Genomic DNA, 25,531 nt, shown 5'->3' on the forward strand with positions numbered 1-25,531 from the left:
GCATCAGCTGGTCTGTGCACTGGGAACCAAATTCAGACTTCTTTGTGGACAAAGGATGTGTGGAGTTTGCAAACGATAGCACTGCATTCTTCAGCACTTGAACAGAGACACCAAGCAGGATCCAGGCAAAGTAGAGCACTAAGTCTTGCTCATGGCATGGACGTGATTTAAGCACACACTGCACCGTGAGCAGCCAGTGGCATTTAAAAAGATATCAGGCAGAATTGCAGCTTCCCAGGGACATCAACACCAGCCCCGAGGAAAGTCCCCTGCTTCCCGTTTCTCTAGTACAAATGATCTTAGACCATTCAATGTTGTGAAGCAAATTGATAGGAAAATAGGTGGCACGATGGCATTAAATGTTAGGGAGAGGAGAGGGAAGAACTTGACCAGTGTTAGAAACTGAGATATGAAAGCTAGCAGCTAAATGGCGCCTTAAACCTTGGTTATGAGAGTAACAATGGAATGTCTATCTGCTCTTTTTTTTATAACAAGAAATACAAAGCTGAAAATGAATGAACTGCAGCTAAAACATTACGTTCATTTTTCAGATGGTCTGGTCCTTCACCTGCCCACCCCCCTAATATTCTTAAGAGGGTCTCTTCTCCTGTCATCAGAAAGTAGCTGGAAGTGGGGAGGCAAAAAACAGGTCCTCCTTCCACTCTGCAGTTTAAATCCGAAATGTTAGGCACAGTACTGCGCCCAGACCTCAAATTGCTCGTGCTAATGAAATTCCCTGTTGCAAAATGTGCCTAGAGCAATGGGAGTTTCGAACACTGAACTTGACCCAGGGGCTACTGTTTCTGGCAGCAGCAGACCTTGGTTTGTAACAGGCCTTCCATCCCCTGCTGTTTGGACTAGATCCACTGTAAGCAAAATCAAGTACTGCTTAGCAACACTAGGAGGCAGTGTTGCCCTAAGCAGGAACCACAAAGGCTGCAGTTGGAGGTACATTCAACATCCCAGGCTGCCTTTTTGATAAAAGGACTGGGAGAAGCAAAGGCTGCAATTCTTCTTTACTTCCTCACAAAGGATTGCTTGTCCCAGCGCAGTAGAGAAAAGAGCATGGTTTCAAACTTGCTGTTGAACCTCTAACCCTGCCATTTACACTATTTAAATGAACATATGACCACAACCCCTTTTCCCAGCTCAGCAATGGTCCTTGGCTGCATAAATGGTCAAAGCCCTGCTGGATGTGTGGAATACCGAGGTAACAGTTCTGCTCCTATGCCTTGACGTTTATGCTTTTGGCTGCAGCTTCCGCTATATGGAAGCCAGTCCTTCCGAATGCTGATAATGCCTTTTAGACTGAGGCGTTGGCTACAAGTTCTGTAACGGGTCAGAGACTCGGTCCAATCATACCTGCGTTAGCCTCAATCAGGTCCAATCGTGGCTGACTCTGGGGTTGCGGCGCTCATCTCGCTTTATTGGCCGAGGGAGCCGGCGTACAGCTTCCGGGTCATGTGGCTAGCATGACTAAGCCGCTTCTGGCGAACCAGAGGAGCGCACGGAAACGCTGTTTACCTTCCCGCCGGAGCGGTACCTATTTATCTACTTGCACTTTGACATGTAAAGTTAAATAATTCAGTATTAATTATGTTATGTACTGAAGTTCTCACCCTGGGCCAGCAGGGGGATACTGTAGATAGTGATGCAAATAAGGGATCGAAAGTGATGTTCAGTAATTGGATAGTTTTAGAAAGTTGTTACAGTTACATTGTACTGGAGCTCTATATAAGCAGGCTGACTGAGCCCTTCAGTTCAGTTCTGTTCTGGCCTCTGAATAAACAAGAGCTGTTTGAAGCATCGCTGTGTCGTCTGATATGTTCACCCAGAACTTAACAAATTACAAATCAGAAATAAAGTGAAGTTGCATATAAGTCACGAGACTCATGTAATCGTACTATGGGAGAATATTTTTATTTTTTTCATTCAGTGAACTTTCAGAGTGGGGAAAATGGAACACACAACATTCTCCCTCACCCCAAGCATACAGAACTTTTCAAACTGCAGGTGCGATGCAGAAAGCTGAGCGTGCATATAAAGTCAAGCATTTAAACTCCAACATGTGGGGCAGGGCAGAGGTGGGGCTAGCTGTTTACTTGGGGGTGGGGCTAGACTCCCCGGGGGTGGCACGGTGATGTCACCCCCCTCAGGGATGACACCTAGGGCAGGCCGCCCGCACCTGTCGCGCCCCCTTCCTCTGCCAGTGGGGCAGGGTCAATTCCAGCGGAAGCAGAAGCATCAGATCTCACTGCAGACAAACCACTCGTCCTCATTTCACTTATGCCCCTTGAGACACAGGGAGGACATGGAGCAGTCAACCTTGGGAGAGCAGAATCAACTCGCTTTGGTTAGATGCAAAATGCAGAAGCCATCTCCATTATTTCCATGCCTTGAAGCCCGGGAGGGGTGAGCGCTGTTGCTTGCAGAATCACTCATCCTTGGTAAAAGGGTAGTGCTTGTGGGTTCCCATCCTGCAAGGAAAAGCAACACTCCTTAAATCACTGAAAGCCCTGCAGCATCTTCTACCTAAAAGCTTTGCTGTGAGTGCTGGTCGTTCCTCCAGGCAGAGGGCCTTCTTGGTAGTGGCACTGACCCTGTGGAAGGCCCTCCCATCAGATGTCAAGGAAATAAACAACTATCTGACTTTTAGAAGACATCTGAAGGCAGCCCTGTTTAGGGAGGTTTTTAATGTTTGATGTTTTATTGTATTTTTAATATTTTGTTGGAAGCCGCCCAGAGTGGCTGGGGAAACCCAGCCAGACGGATGGGGTATAAATAATTATTATTATGACTCCAAAACAAAAAAAACCGCTGGTTGTTCCTACCACATACAGCTGTTTCCAAATATAAACAATGCTTACAAAGCCTCGTGTCTGCGTGAAGATGCTAAAGTTAAGTGTGGCAGCATCTACCCTCTGGAACTCCCTGCCCATTAATATCAGGCAGGCAACTTGGCTGTGCTTTTTTTGGCTCCTGCTAGAAACATTTTTGTTTAGACAAGGCTAACCAGACATGTAGAATGTTGCTGTGCATTTTAATCTGTTTTTGGTTTATTGCTGGTTTTATCTTATGAATGTTTTAAGGAGCTGTTGTTACTGGTATTTTATTTTTTTGTTTTCTCTCTTTTGTAAACCACTTTGAGGTTTATGGTGTGTTTTTTTAACAATCAAGCGAGGTACAAAATTTATGAAATAAATAAACAAAGCACCCAATGAAGTCAGTGCTGCCTCCTGTGGTTCTGAGTTGCAGAGCGCTCACCCAAAAAGTTGGCCACCCCATGTGAGTTCAGAGGTCAAGCCTCTGCTTAGTCTTTCCCAGCTGCGTTGCCCAGTGGCGTAGCGTGGGGGGTGCAGGGGAGGCCGGCCGCACCGGGCGCAACATCTGGGGGTAAGGGTTAGGGGGCGCAAATCCACGGGTTAGGGGGCGCAAATTACTTGCCTTGCCCCGGGTGCTGACAACCCATGCTACGCCACTGGCGTTGCCCTTGGCATCACATGAGGCCACTGAACACTTGAGTTGCTGGCTCTGGCAAATCTGATGAATGCAGCGGGTGGGTTTATCGCTAAGGAGCTGTAGCCCATCTTCATTGGCCAATCTGACTGTCAGCAACCTCATGAGCCAGAGGGAGCTCAGGAAAGCCACATTTCCCCCATTTACAGGTCAAACAGAGGCCAATGTGGGTGTTTCATCCACCTAGACAGCACCTTTGCTCTCCATGTTGTGCTGGGAAGCCAGTGTGGTGTAGTGGTTAGAGTGTTGGACTAGGACCTGGGAGACCATGGTTCAAATCCCCACTCAGCCGTAAGTGACCACGTGCCAATCACTGCCTCTCAGCTTAGCGTACCTCACAGGGTTGTTGTGGGGATTAAATGGGGATTAAAGATACTTTGAGCATCTTTAAGAAAAAGGTGAGATATAAGGCAATAAAATAATTACATGTTGCACAGCCTAAAGTGTCCGATGTTTTCAGCGCACAGACTCACCCTAAGATGTCCCAGGCCACAGCCCGTGCCCCACAGTGCAGCGATTCCAGCTTTTTCATTTCTTCATCCGTCAGTCGGAAATCAAAAACCTATAAAAGAAGAGAAGCAATGACTTTTGCTTGGAAATACTTGGCTTGGCACAGTGCAAGTAGGTGCAGTCTTTGAAAAGGAGAAAATCCCAAAGGATCTGAGGCCTGATATCCAAGACAGAAACTTTAAACCCCCTTACTTTAAAGTTGGTAGTAAAGATATTAATTGATTTTTTAAAAACAGCTTTCTCCTGCACCCCAACTACCTTTTGACACCAGTCAGAGGGAGGCAAATTATGTGGGGCTATAAGAGACTTTCACAACCCATGCTTCAAAACTCATTGAAAACTCAGTGTTTGGCCTTCCATTTGACTGAGGTTACAAAGGCGAACCCCTCTCTCCCTTTTGTAATATAAATAAATGGCCATTTTAAGTTGATATTGTTTAACTGTGATACTGGTCTTTTTTGGTGATAACCATCTAAGTAATTTCCACTGAGATTAATGGACCTGTCCATTAATTTCCAGTTTATCTGCTCGGAATACAAGAGAGTTGAATTATGGATCATGGCATTTCAAGATCTAGCTTAATGCTGCATTTTTTTATTTATTTTCATGCGAATTTAAAATATGTGGTAAACTCTCAGTGCTTAATAGCCCAAAGGAACAAATATTTAAATAATCAAGTACACTTTTTCAAAAGAAGAGCTTTGATATCTATGGGCTTACTCGCCCCTTAACAGCAACACTATTCATACTTCAAGTAGCATCCTAAACTTCGGCCCTTTAAGCCTCCAGTCTGCAGCATCTTGAAGCATATAAAGGTGTTAGCAGAAAGAGCTTGACGTCTACTTTACCTTTGAATTCTCGATGATGTGAGCAGGTGTCTGGCTTTTTGGGATAGTGGCTATGCCACTCTGAATGTTGAAGCGGATCAGAATCTGTGGAGACATTGGCAATAAGGAGAGACTGGTCATCATTTGGACCCTCCATGTACTTGCTGTGTCCGGGAACTGGCAACATTCATCATCACAAACTTGGACACCTGCCTTTTTCAAGAGCCAGGACCACCAACCCAGTTTGCCTTGAACCAGCTGCCCTCACCCAGGGGACGGTCAGTGCCCCCCCCCCACTGTCAACACTACACAAAGGCCTTGCAAATATTTTTACTGAGCCTTCACTGTAAGCACTTCATGTGTGTGTTTTTAAACAGAAAAGGGAGGTGGTTAGAAATAAATATTATTGGTAATAATAATATAGCCTGCCAGCATGGATATCCGTGGATATTGTTCGTGATGCATGAATAGAAGCAGTCCCTGTCTCTGCAGGTACAATCCCTGGCCTCTCTGGGTACAGCTGAGAGATACCTCTGCCTGGATACTGCTGGCCAGTGTTGCCAGTACAGTGGTACCTCTGGTTAAGAACTTAATTCGTTCTGGAGGTCTGTTCTTAACCTGAGGTACCACTTTAGCTAATGGGACCTCCCACTGCCATGGCGTGATTTCTGTTCTCATCCTGAAGCAAATTTGTTAACCTGAGGTACTATTTCTGAGTTATTGGAGTCTGTAACCTGAAGCGTCTGTAACCCGAGGTACCACTGTACTGAGCTAGATGGAGCAGTGGTCTGACTCTGTGAAAGGCAGCTTTGCTTATCTTCCTTTGTCAGTTGTAGAAAAAGCTTCCCCCACCTGGTCACCTGGAAGAGATTCTTACTCATGTCCCCGAGATACTGCAAGTAGCAGTTATGCTGTGCCGGTCAATTCCGCTTCCATGTAAGAATCTACCATCCCCTTCCTATCTTAGTGCTACAGCTTCAGTGCCCTGGTGCATCCTTGTGAAGATTCGGAGCTGTTTTATATACAGGATCAGATGGGATGATATAGCCCATTATCATCTGCTTTGCCCACAGAGTTCTCCAAGGTCTTTCCCAGTTTTGCCATCAGATCTTTTAACTGAAGTGTCAGGGACTGAACATGGGAGCTTCTTCATGTGTGAAATCTACACACATACAAAAAATGGTCTGAAAATGTTGTTTTTTTAAAGTGCTTTTAAAAATACATTGAATTTTCCCTAAGGCTCGTCATCGCCATCCAGTGTCACACTGTATATTGCACTTAAAGCACACTTAAAATGTTTTATTTGCAGCTGTATATCTGAGTCTATGGTCCCTCCCCAATCTTTAGACCAACAGCAAAGGGCGTTCCTTGCCCCTGCACTGACTTCAGAGAGCAAAGGCACAAAGAGAGGGGGTTTAGGAAGGGGCCTTCTAGAGATCCACCAAAGTCAGAGCCTGACCAACGTCCTGAAGCTGTTTATTAGGAGGCCATTCAGGAAGAAACATTATGGTGTTCTGTTATGTTTTTAAAAATGTTTTACTGGATTTTTTAATTGTTGTTTCTAACTCATGTGAAGCCCTAGATGTAGCTCAAGAAAAACTGCACATGCAATAAGACCCATGATAAAGAACAGCTATTTTGTTCAATAAACCTTGTGGACTCACGTATTCACGACACTTTGCTTCCATTATCTCTATCATACGACTCTTTTCAATGTAATCAGTCACATGCTGAACGAAGGAGAAACTGTCTGACTGGATGTTAACTCAGCCGACAACAGCTTTCAGCAATTTGAACCATCTCAGATAAGCAGGGCTTTGACTTTGAGGCGATCTCCTTTCCTTGGAAGTTACAGCTTGTCAAGGCAAGGACTGGTTGAAATTGCCTAGTCAGGGCAGTGGTCTTCCACAAATGGCAACAGCATCCTGGTTATGCAGTGTCAGCTTGCCTGCCATGCAACTTGGGCCTTCGTCAACAAAGAGACTTGGGCTGAACAACTAACGGCAGGAAAATGGTAAGTACTTTAGAGACACAGACATTTTGAGGGAAAGGGCTCTGCGGCACCCCCAGCGAGCTGCCCTCCAATGTTCTCCTCCATCCATCCCTCTATGATACTAGGCTGGCTGGCTAGTTAGAGAAACAATCTTTGCAGCGCTTGAGTGGCTGTGTTGCATGATTGGGAATCATTTGACAAGCAAAATTAATACAACACTTTCGAAACTCGTACCGTTGCCTTGCTCTCTGTATTCCCCACCCACCTCTGATCTTGGATCGTAACTCCTGACACAAGTGGTCATAATGCAAAAAAGGAATAGTTTTCTTTTTGAACAGGTACCATTTGCACACACCTGCACACCTGGAACACTTTACCTGAGCTGGGGATTTCCCATGCTTCTTAGCAATCTCCTTCACCACAGGGTCCTCCATGCCATTCTTAGGATCCAGAGGACCTGGAGGGCTAGAGGGGAAAGAGCCTTTCAAAATAAGGCGGTTTTTATTTTGCATTTTCAATCAATTAGTTTTTTTTAATGTCTATGCCTCCCTTCCAAAGGAGCCCGGGGCTATCAGCATGTGGATTAAGCAACCAAAGCTTTAGCTAATTAATCTGGAGGAGGGAGGGTTGAGAGAGGGAAAATATCTTAATTGATGGGTCTGGTTTTCAATCTACTCTGCTTGTGCTGAATGTTTGTAGCAATGAATTAAAGAGAAAATGAGGTTATTAAAGGGCTAACAGATGGTTGTTTTTGTTTATCAAATTACAAATCATCTCCCCTTTCCTTGGTGTCTCAAGAAGAGTAATATGAACACACATTTGAATCTAATCAGCTGATTAATCATCTGCTTTTTAACTCAGTAAATCAAGTCACAACACCTTTGAGGAGTTGACTGCTCCAGTGATTCTGGTTTTGTACCTTTTACATGCAAGAGCTGACCAGATTGGGGGACATTTCCTTCACTCCCAACAGCTCAGTGCAAGTGAGGATGTCTTAAAGACGTCTCCACTCCACCTGATCCTTTATTCTAGGAATGAAGCCCCACTGGAGAACTGTGTCCTGATGTAACTCAGGGTGCCTCCAGACTCTTGCTATTTTTCAGGAGGGATTCAAGCACACCCCCAAACTGTAGGGGTGTGTCTGCACCATTAAAGTGAGTTGAAAGGTTCTGTTGCCCTAGCACAACAATCCACTTTAAGGGGGGGGGGGTTTGTTTGCTGGGGGAGGTTTGCAACATGATGAGGATGGGAAAGTGTGGCGTGACCAAATGACACGCGGAAAGAGGGACTGGGATGGAGGCAGGACGCTTATTGTCATATAAATATCCAACCCAAAGAAAACAGAATGAATGCTCAATAGAGACTGGATATAATCTATTCTGTGCCATAGGCTGTGCAGGGAAATCAGGACGCATGCCAAGTCCACAAGCCACCTGCAGAGGCCCTTTTTCGCAGGCTAGCCATCCCACCCCCAACCCGGTATTGCCTGCCAGAGGAACTACTGAAGATGCGAACAGGGGGCCCTTAAGGTACAAAAGACAGTGTCTTACAAGGGACGCTTGGGGGATGTCAAGGGGCTGTATCCTGTGAGGGCCATCTTTTTGGCCTTGGTGAAAGCAATCAGTGCGCGCTGGATCTGGTATACGTGCCGCTCCACCTGTGGAGGAAAGAGAGAGAGCCTAGAGCATGGGTAAGCAAACTAACAGAAGAGGTTGCTGGACCTATCAGGCAAGCTTTTTTGTAAGACAAAGACCTTAGCTGGCCACTTAAGTGTCCTCATTAGCATCCCAAAAGAATGGGCTAGGTTGAAAGAACTACAAGTGATGGTGGGCCTTTCCTCCACCTGCTCACTAGCTGCTAGGTAAGAGAACAGTAGCCATAGTGTGAGAGACAGAGCTGAGCTGGAAGCAGGCTGGAAGATGGAGAAACAGAGACCAGCTTGCTCTGTGCTGGATCCAAAGCTGTGACTCATGGAGAAGCAAGATCTGTTGGGGTGCTGATGCTGTGAGCGCCTCCATCTTATGCTCAGGTTGTATAGATGTGCAAATTACACCATACATCCTAAAAACACCACAAGGAAACCAAACCCAGGCTACGCATGTGGAACCCCTGGAGTCTCTCCCTGCTTGGAGATTGGGGTGGCACATATCAATAAAGCCAGGGAGCAAATGCTGGGAGATCATAACATGAGCTTCTAAGGCCACCAGGTGCATCCTCAAGCAAGTGGGAATTTGAACCCATGGCCAAGGCTGTCTAACATGGCCTCCCTCCTATTGGATACAATTCTGACACTTCCAAATGGAAGAAGAAGAAGGATACCTGGAGAACATCTGGCTTAATCCTTGCGATGGAGAGCAGCCGCTCCAACTGGCACTGGTTGAAGTTGGCCACCCCAATAGACTTCACCAGGCCTTCATCCACCAGCTTCTCCATAGCCTGCAAGAAAAGGGACAAGTCCAAAAGTTTAAGAGCAGCTGGTCCCTGGCTAAGGGTGATGGGAGTTGTCGTCCCAAACATCTGCAGGGCAAAGGTCACTCTAGAGGCAACAGGGACATGGGAGGGAAGAAGATCCAGTTGTGTTTTCTCTACACACAATGGCTGGTAGACAAAGGTGTGAAGTGGTAGCCCTGTGTGTTTTGAGGTGGCGTGGGCTGTGAAGAAAGGCCCCAACCTGCCCCTGCCATTTCTCTAGGCTAGTCTGTCACTTATCTCCTGCCAGCCTCTGCAAAAATGGTGCTTAGGAGGCCTGTGGGAGAGGTGCAGAACCTGACCAACAAACTCAGCGTCTTACTGGTCAGAAGTCACAACCCTCCAAAGATGGGGGGGGAGAATTTAGAAAGGTGAGCTGCCCTCGCAGCATTGTTCTTTCCCACCACCAGGGATCCAAGCTTTCTAAAAAGCCACCTGTGTTTCTTGCTTACTATGATTCTGTGTGTGAACTAGTCCCTAGGACAGGAACATGACAATGTAAGGCTAGCCATGACTACCTGGAAATGAGGCCCACTGAATTCAGTGGGGTTTACTCCCAAGTCAGGAGCCCCTTTCCTTGGCGGTATCTCTGATCCAGCAGGCAACTTGTGGCAGGAGGCACAGTGGTTGTCACTTACCTTCCATGTGTCCACGTAATCGACATCAGTCTGCAGAACCTTCCCATCCTTCTGGGGCAAGGTATCACCCTTGACGTTCTACATGAAGGAGAATGAGAGCATGAGGGGGGCAGAGACTGTGCTAGCCATCAAGGCATGCCCTCCCCCCAGCAGGTGTACCTAAGTTCCCTTGCGCCCTTAGCAAGGAGACGTATCGGTGCCAGTGGCATAGTGTGGGTTGCCAGGGCCCGGGGCAAGGCAAGTATTGTGCCCCCTGACCCACGGGCCATGAGCACTCCCCGAGTCCACCAGTCCAGTACTGAATAAAGTCAATGAAAGACTCTCCCACAAAGACTTCTTATCTTATCTTCAATGTGCACAGATTGAACCCCTTGAGACCTTTGCCCCAGCAGCCCCCCACTCACCTCTGCAGCACCCCAGAGACCAGCAGGAACCAGCTGGCAATGGGGGAGAGCAGCATGGGGTGGGGTGGAGCTCCTTGGCACCACCTGCCAATGGGCTGGGACGAAGGGGCAACGGCTCGCAGGGACGCGGACTTATAAAAAATATTGGGGGGGCCCGGGAAAGCTCATGAATAATAAATAAGCTCATGAATATGCAAATAAAGTGGCGTCGCCTCCTCGTGAGCGAATAGGGGAGAGCGTGCTGCGCCTATTAATCAGCTCCAAAGGAAATTGGGTGGAGCTTTTGCTCGGGAGGGAGGGCAGGAGGCATGCAGCCCGCCCCTCCCTGTGCATTTTGGGCTGGGGGAGGGGCGGCGATGGCGCTCTGCTGGAGGGGCGCCGGAGATTATTGGGGGGGCAGAGCCCCCCCAAACGAATTTTTGAGGGGGCTCGGGCCCCCTCAAGCCCCATGGAGTCGGCGCCTATGACGGCTCGGCAACCTACCCAAGTGGCAGTCGCGGTGCCCCATGAGCGTTGAGCGTGGCAGAGAGCAGGACAGAGGATTGGTCAGCAGTGGGTATCTTTCTAAAGCTCGTGTGGAAGGTGTCCTAGCAACTGGGCACCGCCAAAATCCGCTCTTCAATCTGCCCACATGAACTTTGGGAGATGTTCTGCGTGAAGTGGAGTGTGCACTGCTTTATTATTATTTATTTTTCTTTTGAACTTTTGCACCCCGCCAGTGACTTCCTCCACAGCCACGGGGGGGGGGGCTGCTCTGCTCCCCCTCCCCCTCCTCTGTCAGTCTGCTTGCCTGTTCACCTGCCTTCCCAGGGCACCCCCTCCCTAATGCTCCCACGCTTTGGCCCACCATCACCATCGCCACCCACACCCCCCGCTAGTTATTTAAAAGGACATTCCAGGTGCTTTAAAATGTGTTTGTGGGGAGCGTTATGGGTTTTCCTTGTTCTTGTCTTTATTATGTATTGTGTGTTTTTATTTTGTGAACCGCCCTGAGATCTTTGGATGAAGGGTGGTATATAAATTTAATCAAACAGAATGGATTGGAGCACCAATGTATTTAGTCATGCAAAATGCGGTACACAAACAGGCCACCGCCATAAGGACAGAGGATGCAGCAGGATCATCTTGCTGCCACCAGGTGGCGCCTGTTTCCCTCCTGATGAACCTGAGACATAGATTATTCCTCTAGCACAGAGCTTTCCAAACTTTTCATGTTGGTGTGACACTTTTTAGTCATTCAGTTTTGCATCATTCGGCGACACGGCAATTCAGTTTTACAAGCAAACCAGAGGTTAAACCCCTTTCCAGCCTCAGGAGCAGGACGGGGAGCATTTACGTGACATATTTACACGCTGCAGCCGACACACGAACGTGTCGCGACACACAGTTTGGAAAGCTCTGCTCGCGCAAGAGCCATACTGAAATGAATGGGACACGACTGCCGGCCTCTTGCACGGGTCCTGTTCATTTCTGCAAGGCTTGTGCAGAGGAGCCGCCCCATGGATCCCTCTCCATGGGGCAGATCTGCCTGCCTATTGCTTCATTGCTTCAGGTGAGCCCCACCTGAGAATATCCAAACTTCCCACACTGAACCTGCCAGCAGACCAAAGGCAGCCTTTCTTCTGTGTTGCAAGACTTGGTGCTACTGAAACGTACAAAACGCAAATAGACACAAATGCCCCTGAGCAGATGCAGAGTGCATTTTCCTGACTCCTGTGTAGTGTGTAGCTGCAAAGTGTGTCTCTCCCCCCCCCCCCGCCAACTTGGCTCAATCAAGGACTATTGGGTGGGGGCTTCCAGCTTAGATAGAGCAGGGCATTTCCAGAGAGACCTTTCTGGGGAAACAGCTGGAAGAATGATCTGCTCAGGACAGCCAGGCGGACTTCCACTTCACCTTAATGCCCATGGGAGAGTGCATCAGGTACAGATCCAGGTAATCCAGGCGCAGCAGCTTGAGGGTTTCCAGGAGAGCTGGCTTCACATCTTCAGGAGCGTGGTAGCTATTCCACAGCTGCCAAAGGAAGAGCATTCAAGTGAGGCCGAGGAGACATGCAATTTAGAACATCAGAGGTGCATTGTGTCTGGATCAGGCCAGAGGACAGCAGCCCTCCTTGCTGTTCTTCTTCCTCAGAGCATCACAGGACACAGGCCGTCTCCCCAACCAGAATTTGTGCGTGCATGTCTAAAAGTTTGCATGAATTCAAAATAATTGGAAATTTTATTTACATATTGCTGTAATTTTTTTTTTTAAAAAAGCTTTTCTTTTCAAAGGCTTAAATACAATGGTGGGATCTTCTCTGGAAAAGCACGAGACAAATGAGGAGCGATAAACAAGGTAAACTTCCTTGCCTTTGTATCCACCAAATGATGGGAAACAGAACCATCTGAAGGCAGCCCTGTTTAGGGAAGCTTTTAATGTTTGATGGACTATTGTATTTTAATATTTTGTTGGTAGCTGCCCAGAGTGGCTGGGGAAACCCAGCCAGATGGGCAGGGTATTAATAATAATAATAATAATAATAATAATAATAATAATAATAAAAAATAAATAAATAAATAAATAAATAAAAATTATATAACCAAGATGCAAATTTGGAAATCCAGTCTCTGAAATTAGAACTTGAAGCTCTGAACTAGAAACTTCAGACTTCAGGCTTGCAAAAATTTATCATCTGCCCGATAATAAATGTTGGAAATGCAAAGAAAATGAAGGTACATTCTTTCACCTTTGGTGGACGTGCCCAAGGATTAAGGCTTTCTGGGAAATGATATATAATGAAATGAAAAAGGTATTCAAATATACCTTCCTGAAGAAACCAGAGGCCTTTCTCCTGGGCATGGTCAGCCAATTGGTGCCAAAGAAGGATAGAACTTTCTTTATGTACGCTACAACAGCAGCAAGAATACTCATTGCAAAGTACTGGAAGACACAGGATCTACCCACTCTGGAAGAATGGCAGATGAAGGTGATGGACTATATGGGATTGGCAGAAATGACTGGCAGAATCCGAGACCAGGGAGAAGAGTGGGCGGAAGAAGATTGGAAGAAATTTAAAGACTATCTACAGAAACATTGCAAAATTAATGAATGTTAGAATGATGTTGGATAGAAATTAAGTGGTTTCCAGCTGTAATGCCTTAAGAGAATATGGGGGGGAAAGGTTTAGAATTAGGTTAAAATTCATTGATAAGGATTTGCTGAACTAACAATTTGAATTGGAACACAAAAAAGGGAGGTATGAGGAGGCCTGGGAAATAAGTTAATGGAAATAAGTAACGGAAATTTTGTGTGTTTTTAAAATTATTTTTATTTTTGTATTTCTGTTATTTTTCTTTTCTTTTCTCTTTTTGATTTTTATTGTATTATTATTGAAAACTTTAATAAATCTTCTTGAGGGGAAAAAAATAGAAACTTCAGACTTTTGGATTTTGCTTTCAAAGAGGCTTATTTCAGACCCAGCCTCCCCCAGGGACTTGTATTCATAGCTTATTGGCGGCAGCAGCACAGCAGCTCACCTTACTGACAATAAAAAGGTCCTCTCTCTTCACTGACCCTTCCTTCAACACTTTCTCGAAAGCTTCCCCGATGGCCCCCTCGTTGTCGTAGAAGTAGGCGCAGTCGATATGCCGGTAGCCGTTTTTGATCGCCACTTCAATGGCCCCCTGGACGATACCTGGAGGAGACTAACAGGAAGAGAAGACTTTGTTTGACCCTTGGAAATGCAGATATAATGCCCTCAAGACCCACCTTTCACAAACACACATGGAAAGCAGAGGTGATGCCTGAAAGTGAGAGAGGAAGTCAGGGTTTAAGTGCAATATATAATAAATAAAAGCAGAAAAAATTGATTGGAAATCATTTGGCATCACAGACTCTCTTTCACTGGAAGTTTTTACACGGTGGTTGGATGGCCATCTGTCAGATTCCTTAGTTGTGATTTCTGCATCGTAGGGGGTTGGACTAGAAGGTCCCTGGGTGTCCCACCCAATTTTAGGATTCCATGATGCTATGACTAATCTAGCACAGCACAGAACAGTTGCTGGAAAAGACAGAAAAAGCACTGAATGGTCCACCAAGTTTCAAGTGGTCTGAGACAAGGAGACTTCAAGAATTAAAAATCAACATGAATATTTAGCGTGATGGATGGGCTGCCTGCTGTTACCAACCCCAAATCCACAGAGTCCCTATGACCACCTAAATGAAGCTCATGGGCAGCTGGTTCTGCCTGGACCACAGCTTGGGAAGCCCTGTGCCAGGTTACAAACACGTGGGCACTGGCCAGCAACCATTAATTCTGAAATAATCTGGTTGATCTTCCAGGAAATTATGGAACAAACCTAAGCCTTTCCCTCGGTGAGTTGTATAAAGGGAGACACAAAGCAGTCACTTGTTGGCCTAGAACCACACTTGCAGGGTTCTCCAATTCAACCCCTTGCAATGCACGGATCTCAGCTAAAGAATCCTGTGAAAGACTTAAGTACACAGGTGCTCTGTGGGCATGATCCCACACCCTGAGCGGCGTAAATGGACGTCTAAACTGGGGAGGGGTAAACACTGCAGGTAAACAGCCCTTTTCGTGGCCAGATTTAGGGGAACCACCCATGGTATGTGGGGAAAAAGGAACCAGAAGAAGCAAGAGTCAGACCTGGATGAATTAACTGGACACCAAAACACCTGCCCGTGTACACAAGGGCTGGGTACTATTTATTTTCCTTGTTAAGCAATAACTTGATAGCACAATACATTATCTTGAACTGGCCCTTTTCCATTTCACGCCAACAAGGGCTAGATGAGAATTTGAGCTCTGCCTATTTGAACAGAGAAGAAAGGCTTTATTTGCCTTGTGGCCGAGTCCCTCAGGCAACCCCAGCTCTCTGGCAAGGCAACACCCACAACCCCGTGCCATAGCCAGGCTCCCTTGCTTTGCACCTTTTCTGGTCTTATCAGCCAGGCTCAGTTGTCCTGCCTCACAAGAAAGAAAGAGGCAAGAGTTCAAATGAAAGCCAGTGTGGTGTAGTGGTTAGAGCATCAGACTAGGCCCTGGGCGGCCAGGGTTCGAATCCCCACTCCGCCATGAAGCTCCCTGGGTATCCTTGGAGGCCAGTCACTGGCTCTCAGTCTAACCTACTTCACAGGGCTGTTGTGAAGAAGGGGAGAACCAGGTAGATCACCTTGAGCTCCTTGGAGGAAACAGTGGTCTATAAATGCAATAAATAAAATAAAAATAATACAACCCCAAGCCATTATTAGGCCAATAGGCTTAATTAGGCCAACCAAAACAACACAAAATAGTGTATGAAAGCTTCTGAGAACTCCAGAAAGAAGAGGTATGACAGCCATCTTCAAATATATAAAGGGCTGTTACATGGAAGAAACTTGTTTTCTCCTGGTTCTGGAAGGTGGGACTTGAACCAATGGTTTCAAGTGACAAGTGTACAATAGTGGTTACTTGATGTGACATTGTAATGGGGGGGCCCACCAAAAGTTTGGAAAAAGTGCTGTAGTCGTCAGTCACAAAATGGCTGCCCTGGAGGTGTAGCACAGCACAAAATGGCTGCCACATGTAAAAGAGCAGAAAAGAGAGACAGGAGGACCACATCTTTGTGTGGGCATGCTCCCCCCAGCACAGCCTTCTTCCTCAATGGGTTGGAAGCAACCTACATCAGCTGCCACACTTGTGGGAAGGTGGGCACCCAGTGCCAATCCTGGCAACCAGTGAAAGGAAGGCATAGCTAAGGGGGCATGCTGTTGGATTGGCTGAGGCTGTGCAAACAGGATCTGAGCAGGAAGAATAAATAACCTCTTGTGCATTGTGAGTTTTTGAGGAGATATATACTAAGACGCATGAAACATGCTGCTTGGCACACTGGTGTCCATGGGCACTGTGTCGATGATGCCTGTTGCATGACCTCTGCCCAAAGCAATTGTTGTTCAATAAGCAATGAACATAATTGAGACAAGATGGCCCTTTGGCTCCCTCCCAACTCTACAATTTGATGTTTCTATATCCTCCTCAAAGACTTTGTGCAAACAAATGAGGATGAAAGCTCAAGAAACAGGTCATCTGGATGTGATCTAAGAGAGCTGGCTTCTGCCAAAGATTCTCTCGTAGAGGTAGAGGACATTCCTTCCATGCCTTCCTCTCAGAACTCCCTGCTCCCCGGGGGGAGAGGAAGGGTTAGGCTGGTGTAAGTCGCTTGTGCAGATGTGCCCTCAGGTGGCTTTCTCTCAAGAAGTTTCACAGCTGGCTCAACGCTCCACTTAGCTTGCAGGGTGTGGATGGGATTAAGCTGGCAGAACAGTCGTCACATGCCTCTGCCTGTGGCTGTGATCTTGGCATGATAACGCCCAAAGGAGATGGCTGCCAGCTTTGCAGAACAAGGAAGCATTGAGCAAGAGGTTGGGCAGGCTGGCTCTGTGTTGGAGGCACAGATGCTGCCCGTTCAAGGCAGCCTCAGGGCTGGCAACGTGGCCAGGGGCCTTGCGTGACACGGCAGAGGCCGCCTCCTGTAAACAACCAGGATGGGAGGTTGGCCTTCATCTGCATTTCAACTTTTGTCCGAACATTAGTCTGGGTGGAAATTGAAATAACGGGGAACCTGCGCCAGGAATTTGGGGTGCAGATTTAAGCCAAATGGTTTGAGCAAGAAAGGGGCCTTCACCCCGGAGGCACAGCTGAGGAAGCAGCTTGCAAGAACTAGCCATGGCAGATACCTCCTCCTTCCCAGCCCACCTCATTCTGACTGCGATCATTCTCCACCCTAGAGAGAGACAATCAACTCATGACTTGTGCAGGGGTTAGGTTCGGAGATTGTGTGTAAAGCTGAAATTGAGTGTAGCTAGAACAACCCCGGGGACGCAGGTGGCGCTGTGGGTTAAAGCCTCAGCGCCTAGGACTTGCCGATCGAAAGGTCGGCGGTTCAAATCCTGCGGCGGGGTGCGCTCCCGCTGCTCGGTCCCAGCGCCTGCCAACCTAGCAGTTCGAAAGCACCTCCGGGTGCAAGTAGATAAATAGGGACCGCTTACCAGCGGGAAGGTAAACGGTGTTTCCGTGTGCTTGGCTGGCTCGCCAGAGCAGCGATGTCACGCTGGCCACGTGACCCGGAAGTGTCTCCGGACAGCGCTGGCCCCTGGCCTCTTAAGTGAGATGGGCGCACAACCCCAGAGTCTGTCAAGACTGGCCCGTACGGGCAGGGGTACCTTTACCTTTACCTTTAGAACAACCCCAGAACCACCCCTGTGTGACCAACCCTACTTTTGTGTAGCCAGTGCACCGAACAGGCCTTGTCCCACCTGCCCCGGTGCAAAGCGGCAAGGTTTTAAGCTCTTCACCTTGCTTCCCAGGCTCTGGGAAGCTCCCAGAGCCCAGTAAGCAAGCCTGAGAGATGAAAAGCAATCACTGTGGCAGGAAAGCCCACAGTGGAAGGAGATTTTAATCTTTCTGACCTGCTAAGTTTGTGACGCTGCAATTGTGCAAGTCAAATGCAAGCAAGTTGCAAGCAAGGACTGTACATCATTTACAAAGTGCTGTGCATGAGACTTGCCCCACCCCACAACCCTGTGAGGGAGACTGCAACGGACTGGGTTGATTAACTTGATTTAACAATCTTATTGTCATCCTTTTTAAATTTTGTGAGCTGCCTTGGAAATGCTTGATAAATTTATATTTATCAGATGAACAAAAGAAGAAGAAGAAGTGAAATAAGCAATGAGAGGAGAGAGAGAGAGAGAGAGAGAGAGAGAGAGAGAGAGAGAGAGAGAGAGGACCTTGTCCTATTCTTACCAGAAGCCACACCATGTGTCATAAGTGTTTGTACCTCTGGGATACTTCAAGGAATCACACAGTGCATTGCTTATCAGGCTACCTCAAACTCGACCCTCCAGATGTTTTGAGACTACAATTCCCATCATCCTTGACCACTGGTCCTGCTAGCTAGGGATTATGGGAGTTGTAGGCCAAGAACATCTGGAGGGCCAAGTCTGAGGAAGCCTGACTAAGATTGTGTCCCACTTAATGGGCACTCTGGCAGATATGGCTCCCTTTCTGTTGAGATGGCGCAACCAACCGTTTCCTATTCTGCGGTGGGCGGACAGTTGGAGTCCTCTCATGAGGAAGCCACTGGAAGCATAACAAGGTTTCCCAATTTGCAGAATCCAGCCTTGTATGACTGCGGCTGGCTTCACCTGCTGCACACATATAAGAAGATCAGAAGAGCCTGCTGGATCGGGCCCATCAAGTCCAGCATCCTGTTCTCACAGCGGCCAACCAGACGCCGGCGGGAAACCAGCAAGCAGGAATGGAGCACAAGAGGCCTCTCCTCTCCTGTGGTTTCCAGCAACTAGTCTTCAAAAGCATTGCTGCCTCTGACCATGAAGGCAGAGGCTAGCCCTCCTGGCTAGCAGCCATTGATAGCCCCTTCCATCATGACTTTCTTTAATCCTCTTTTAAAGCCATCCAAGATGGTGGCCATCCCTGCCTCCTGTGGGAGCCAGTGCCATAATTTAACTCTGTGCTGCGTGAAGAAGTTTCCCCCCTCTCTGCATCTCAGCTAGATTATATTGGTTATGCATCAGGGAACGGTGGAGGAGGGAACTGAAGCTTCCAAGCCTCCCATCTGGGCTTAATTTTGGGCTTGGCCTCAGGAAATACAACTCGAAACCTGTGTCAGTCAAGCGAATGGCATCTTAATTCTGAATTGTGGAACGGAGCCAGTGGAAGCCCTTTGTGTGGGAGGACAAGAACAAATACACAATTTTCTGCAAAATGCATAACATTAAGGCAGGCCCCATGGCAGCAAAGAAAAAAATTTGGCTGCCCATAATAAGTTCTTCAAAAGTCCAAATGGACCGTTTGGGAATTTCCAGTGTTTGTAAAATGAATTCAAGAGCCCTGTAGATTAGAACTTTCACGGGGTTTAAAAAGAAAGGACTTATCTGCCTTTCTGTAAGAACTGGCACTTTGGAAAATTTGGAGAACCTGCTCTGCTCAGAAGTCAGTCCCACCAATTTAAATGATACTCAACTTCAACATGTGTATTTAAATCATAGAATTGTAGTGTTGGAAGGGAACCCAATGGACATCTAGTCCAACCCATTGCAATGAAGGAATACACAGCTTTAAAATCCCTGACAGAAGGCCATCCAGTCTCTATTTAAAAACCTCCAATGAACGTCCACCACCTAAAGTTTAGTCAGAATCTCCATTCTTGTAATTTGAAGCCATTGGTTCTGGAGCAGCAGAAACCAAGCTTGATCCATCTTCAGTCTGACAGCCTTTTAGATGTTTGGACATGACCATCACAGCACCTCTCAGTCTTTTCTTCTCCAGGCTAGACATACCTAAACATACACCTGTTTTGCATTTCCCACGCCTATTGTGTTAATACTCATTGACTAGAATGTAAAATATCATTTTGCAAGAGGCCCTTTGCCACCTTCCCCCCTGCATTAAGAACAATCACTTGATTATGCAGGGAGCGCACAAGAGACTCATTGATACTTTGAGCATCATGGGTAAAAATATTTGTAAAAGTTTTTTTTAATAATAAAACACACACCCTATAATATATTGCTACTATTTAATTATATGTACAAACATAAGAAAAAGACCCATCAGTACAACCACAATCGGATTCTAAATATGTATCCTTAATGTACATAAGAAACCACTTTAGAACATACTTCTAAAAAACAAATGTGTATAGATTTACTGTGAAATAGATATTGATTATTGCCTTTTGGAACACCTGTTTGCAAACTCTGTACATCTGGTTTGTTCCTCTCCATTGTACATTTTGTATAATTCATTATTCTTTTGCATATATTTTTTAAAAAATAATGGGCTTAAACAGATTAGAATTTACCAGCTCTGTAACTTTGTAGTAGCTTTTAGTTAAAAGCATTGAATAAACCACTGTTCTCTGAGTTTCACCCAAACCCAAGAAACCATTCACTAACTCTACCCATTGTTTGTGTGTGTTTGTGTACTGGGAATGTCTATGGCTGTGTGAATGTGGCCCCAACCACTTCTGGATCTGACCCTGTCCATCCCTATTCCATTCAGGTAATCTGACCCTCTGCTTGAAAATGGTCCCTCTCCCTCCCCGCACCATAATCCTTTTACATATTTATTTCATTTAAGTTGACTGTAGCCCACAAACCGTAGTTCACCTCACATCACGCCCAGTCCCTGTTACCCTAAGCCTGCCCCCCAAAACTGCCCAAAGCTGCTGCCATTCTTTGATGTCTTTGTTAAGAAGACCCTCTTTCTCTCTTTTTCAGATGTCCCAGCGAGCCTGACCTCAATTTGCCAAGCAGGCAAGACGTCTGCTTTGCGTTATGCTGTTCTCAAAGTCAGAACGTAAGTGGGTTTGTTTTTTTGTCCTGAAAGAAGTCCTGCCTGGAGCCAGGTTTACGCGGACTGGAAGAAATTTTGTGTTTGTGTAAACAAAGGAAATTGGTATTCTGGCAAGGAGGGGAGAGGAGTGGCTGGCGTGAATTATGCTGAGCTGGGGGGGGGGGCAAGGAGCCCATTTACTGAAGAACCCAGACTGAAACACCCCTCTTCTGCCAGAGTTTCTTCTTGAATTAAGAATGGCTTATTTATCACAGGATGACCAGGATGGTCACAGAATGGACTTCTTTATTTTATGTTCTTGCCCTATAGATTTCATAAGGTTGTTCTTGCTGATTTTATATAGTTTAATGATGCAGGCTGCCCTGAGATTAGTTTTATGGTGCACAGTGGTACCTCGGGTTACAGACACTTCAGGTTACATACGCTTCAGATTACAGACTCCGCTAACTCAGGTTACAGACTCCGCTAACCCAGAAATAGTACCTTGGGTTAAGAACTTTGCTTCAGGATTAGAATAGAAATCATGCTCCAGCGGCGCAGCGGCAGCAGGAGGCCCCATTAGCTAAAGTGGTGCTTCAGGTTAAGAACAGTTTCAGGTTAAGAACGGACCTCTGGAACAAATTAGGTACGTAACCAGAGATACCACTGTATATCCGACACCCTGGGTAGCAGCCTGGGCCTGAAAGAGATGCCCGCCCTTGTGCCACAAAGCACCTTAGGTTGGGCCAAATCAACTTCAGTGAGCAATTTCATGGCAAATAAGAGGACCAGTGTCTGCCAGCCATGGTGGGCAGGTGCTATCTTCCGTATTGGAGGTGGGATGCCTGCCCACCCCCCTTTTAGAGAACCTGCCTTTTGTTCCCGCAGTGGTGTCCAACCCTTTTTCAAAGAGGGCCAGATTTGATGAAGTGAAGAGCCATGAGGGCCAACCTTTTTTTTTTAGGATTGAAGTTGATGAAGTTTTTGTAGGATTTTACAGGGGCCAGATTAAACCGACTGGCAGGCCGGATCAGGCCCCCGAAACCGACTTTGGACATGCCTGCTGGAGGATTTAAAGCGTAAAGAAAAGTTATGGGGACAATAGTACTGGCCTGCCCCACAGGATTGTTGGAGTATTGGAACAGCCTTGGTCACGATATAAGGGCTATCTAACTGCATTCTGAGCGGCTTGACTAAGCTGACCTTTGGGATTCTTTCCAACTTTACAATTATATGAATCACGGCAATATTTGCTGGGGTCACGGCCAGCTGTCAGGGGTGTTGATCTGCAGTGCTGTGCTTGGCTGTTCCTTCCCCCAAAGGATGGGAGACAGGGAGGGTGGATGTTCCTGAGCTCAGCTGGGGCTTGGCCGCCTGGGGCGAAGTAGGGGCCTTTCTGTCGGACAAGGAAGGTGGCCAGCCGCAGGTTCCTCTCCTTGCCTTCCCCTGCCTTGCCCCAAGGCGCTTCCCGGCTGCCCAGGATGGGATAAGATTTCCAGAGCGAAATGTTTCTTATTTCCTCTCTCCGTCCAGCCAACGGACTCCTCCCACCTGCAAAGGTCTGGCTCTTCTGGACAGGAGAGCTGCTGAGGGGCAAGATGGGGCTGGTGAAAGTTGCCAACTTGCCCCAAATCTAGCAGGCCTGGGAGGGGCCTGTTCCCCCTCCAGAGCAGTTTTTCCAAACTGGGCACCCCCCACCCAGATCATAGCTGTCAACCTTCCCTTTTTTGCGGGAAATTCCCTTATTCCAGCGCTGTTTCCCGCTGCTTCCCCGGATTGTTAGCTATCCCGTAGACTGTCCCTGGGACAGGTGAGGCTGCTGATCCCTCATTTTCAAGGCTGCTGATCTCCTATTTTCAAATCTGAAAGTTCAGAGCTTTGGCCCAGATGTGCTGTACTGTTTTTAACATCTGCATTTTAATAACAGGTAGGTGTTGGTCTGCCGTAGTCGAAACAAGCAAAAAAATCCTTCCAGTAGCACCTTAGAGACCAACTAAGTTTGTTATTGGTATGAGCTTAGTTGGTCTCTAAGGTGCTACTAGAAGGAATTTATTTTATTTTATTTTTTGCATTTTACCAGTTTGTTTTAGAGCTTGGTTACTTTTCAACGATCGTCTTCTATAACTTTAAAGCTTTTTGTCTTTTATCTGTGTCATTTTAATTTGGGCAAGTCACTTTGAGTCCCAACCTGGGGGAAAGGATATGGATAATTATAATGGTGGTTACAATTGCAGCCCCAGCTTCCAACAGACCCATCTGGCAGGGCCAGGATGGCTAGCAATGGAGGGGTGTTTTAGTCCCCCAAACAGGCAGAGGGCATCCGATTGAGGAATGGGGGCGTGCTTGTAAGCCACCTCCCAAAGCGGATTCGTTTTGCTTTGCAATGCCCCCCCTGCACTATTATCATTAAAAACCACAAATCATTTTGTTCTTTAGGTTAAAGGACCACTAAGAAAGTTCTTTGTCACCTGTTATCAAAAGCTCAAAATGAGCATCAATAGCATGGGAACTGCTAAGCTGTGCTCACCAGCAAAATCATGCTTTGGGCATTAGAGATAGGATTCCCAGCTGCCACTGACCCCCACTTGGGGGAGATTGGGGGTGGATGGGATTCAACTTCAGATCATTGGTTCCCAAACTTTTTTGGGCCACTGGGCCCTTGGTTCCATGAACTCATCTCCCGTGCCCCCCACCCTGCCCTATAAAAATACATGAAGGCAGCAAACCTCCTTTCTCCTTTCCTCCCAGCAAGTATTCAAAGGTAGACTGTCCCTGAACATGGAAGTTCCACCAATCCTTCATGAATTTGGGGGGAGGTTTTTTTTCCTTACCCAAAGCTATCTAAGCTGGTGGCCTCTATTGAATCTTGTAGTAGAGTTTAGAAAGGAGTCAAAGCTCTGTCTTCCTACAATAAACCATCCAGATTTTTTCTTAGTCAACTTATTTGCTAAACTCAGAAGTCTCTCCCCTCCCTCCAAAGTTCAGAACAGGGATGGCTAACTTCTAGTCTGCAAGATTATAAAAATCATTTTTAAAAAATTATATACCACTTGATTATAGTAAAGCTTCCAAGTAGTTTACAAGAAATATTAAAATTATTAACAGAAAACAGTTTCCGTCGCAGCTAGCTCATCCCTTCACCACCCACAAAAGATCACAGCTACAGGTAAGAACTTGAGAGTCAGCAGGGTGTAATGGTTAGAGTGTTGGACTAGAACCTGCAAGAGACCTGGGTTCGAATCCCCACTCGGTCATGAAGCTCACTGGGTGACCTTGGGGGGCAGTGGCTGCCTCTCAGCCTAACCTCCCTTGCAGGGTTGCCGTGGGGGTTAAATGAGGAGAGGGGGGACCACGCTCTGCCACCTTGAGCTCCACAGATAAAGGGGGGATATAAATGCAGTAAATAAAATAATAAGTAAGAAGATGGTGGCTGCTGGACCAGACAACTGGCCCACCTAGTCCAGCATCTTATTCTCCCAGATGCCTCTAGGAAACCCACAAGTGGGGAATGAGCACAAGAGCCCTCTTTCCATTCCTAATGCCCCCCCAAGCATTTGCACTGGCTCCCCATCTACTGCCAAGCCAAGTTCAAGGTCCTTATATTAATCTACAAAGCCCTTAACAACTTAGGTCCAGAGTACTTCAGGATCGTCCTGGACCCTCAAATCCCAGCTCGATCACTGAGATCATCTGCAGGAACATCACTGGCCATTCCTCAAGTTGGTGAGGTGCACTTGACAACAGCAAGGAGCTGAGCCTTTAGTCTCATTGGCCTGGTGCTGTGGAACTCTCTGCCACAAGAGATTCAGCAGCTGCCTTCTGTGCCAACTTTTAAGTGCCTGCTGAAAACTTTACTTTCCCGCCAGGCCTATTGAAGGCAATTAAGAATCCATATTTCCAAAACAGTTCACCGATTTCTGATTTAAACTTTTTAAAATGTGGTTTTGATTGTGTGGTTTAACATTCAATTGCTGTAAATGGCTCCGATACCTTTTCTGGATAGTGGTATGTAAATGCCTTTGTAAATAAATAAAACAAACTGCCACTGACTGAGGAAAAGCGCATTTCTCTCAAGAGAATCCCATAGTCACCCCTAAATTGGGAGAAAGTTTTGAGAAGGTCTGGCTCTCAGCCTCCCACTCAGTTTCCTGACAGCGAGAGACGAACAACAATTTAGATGAGCAAAGCATCCTTTTTGCTTACCAGCCAGGTGCCCAGGCCCAGCTGCGGCATCTTCTTGCCAGAAGGCAGAGTCAGGAATGTAGTGGAAGCCATTGCGACTCTTCGGAGTTTGGTTTCTCTCGGCTGTTGCCTTTCACCGTTCCAGGCGCTGGGTTTTTATGCACGAGATCCAGGAAACTGGGGGATTTGCAACACCCACATGCTCCCTAGTCATTGGCTGGAGGATGAAAACTTTTACATAACTATCTGAAGCTGGACCGTGAAGTCCCACCCTTCAAAAAACATAAAGACCTTATACATTTTAGGTGGGATGTGTGCATGTGATGGCATGCCTGCGAGGGTCAGTGAATCATTGAACTGTAGAGTTGAAAAGGACCCCATTGGTCATCTAGTCCAACGCCCTGCAAAGCAGGAATCACAATGAAAGAGAGAAAGCTTTGTGCTTGCTTGCATGTTTGCATTGGCCATGCAAGGCCAGCCCAAGACATTTTGCTGCCTGAGGCACAGTACAAGGCGACGCCCCTCATTATTCCTTGCACAGAAGCCAAGTGGATTGACAGTTGAGTCTTAATTCAGTACTGGGAATCGGACAGCATTTTCCACAGCTCTGACAGCCCTTGTACCGTAAATAACTCTGTCCTTTGATAGAGAGAGG

The 25,531-nt window shown here is 46.8% G+C and overlaps 1 protein-coding gene and 1 long non-coding RNA gene across 2 annotated transcripts; one reads left to right on the forward strand and one right to left on the reverse strand.

Annotated features, from left to right (window-relative positions):
* Positions 1-1,901: 1,901 nt before the first annotated feature.
* Positions 1,902-25,055, reverse strand: LOC309376306 (aldo-keto reductase 1B-like). Its single transcript, XM_081922581.1, has 10 exons — positions 24,898-25,055; positions 13,874-14,041; positions 12,252-12,368; positions 9,954-10,031; positions 9,166-9,282; positions 8,397-8,503; positions 7,224-7,311; positions 4,875-4,958; positions 3,990-4,078; positions 1,902-2,477 (listed from the first exon to the last, which is right to left on the reverse strand). The coding sequence occupies exons 1-10, from the start codon at positions 24,967-24,969 to the stop codon at positions 2,435-2,437; spliced, it is 963 nt and encodes a 320-aa protein (XP_081778707.1). The 5' UTR covers positions 24,970-25,055; the 3' UTR covers positions 1,902-2,434.
* LOC309376335 lies at positions 4,967-12,774 on the forward strand. The gene is made up of 3 exons (XR_014171167.1): positions 4,967-6,867; positions 8,237-8,375; positions 12,629-12,774. It is a non-coding gene; the product is annotated as an uncharacterized lncRNA (long non-coding RNA).
* Positions 25,056-25,531: the final 476 nt, after the last annotated feature.

This window comes from Podarcis melisellensis (assembly GCF_964234715.1).
Source record: "Podarcis melisellensis genome assembly, chromosome: 8".
NCBI classification, from domain to species: Eukaryota; Metazoa; Chordata; class Lepidosauria; order Squamata; family Lacertidae; genus Podarcis; species Podarcis melisellensis.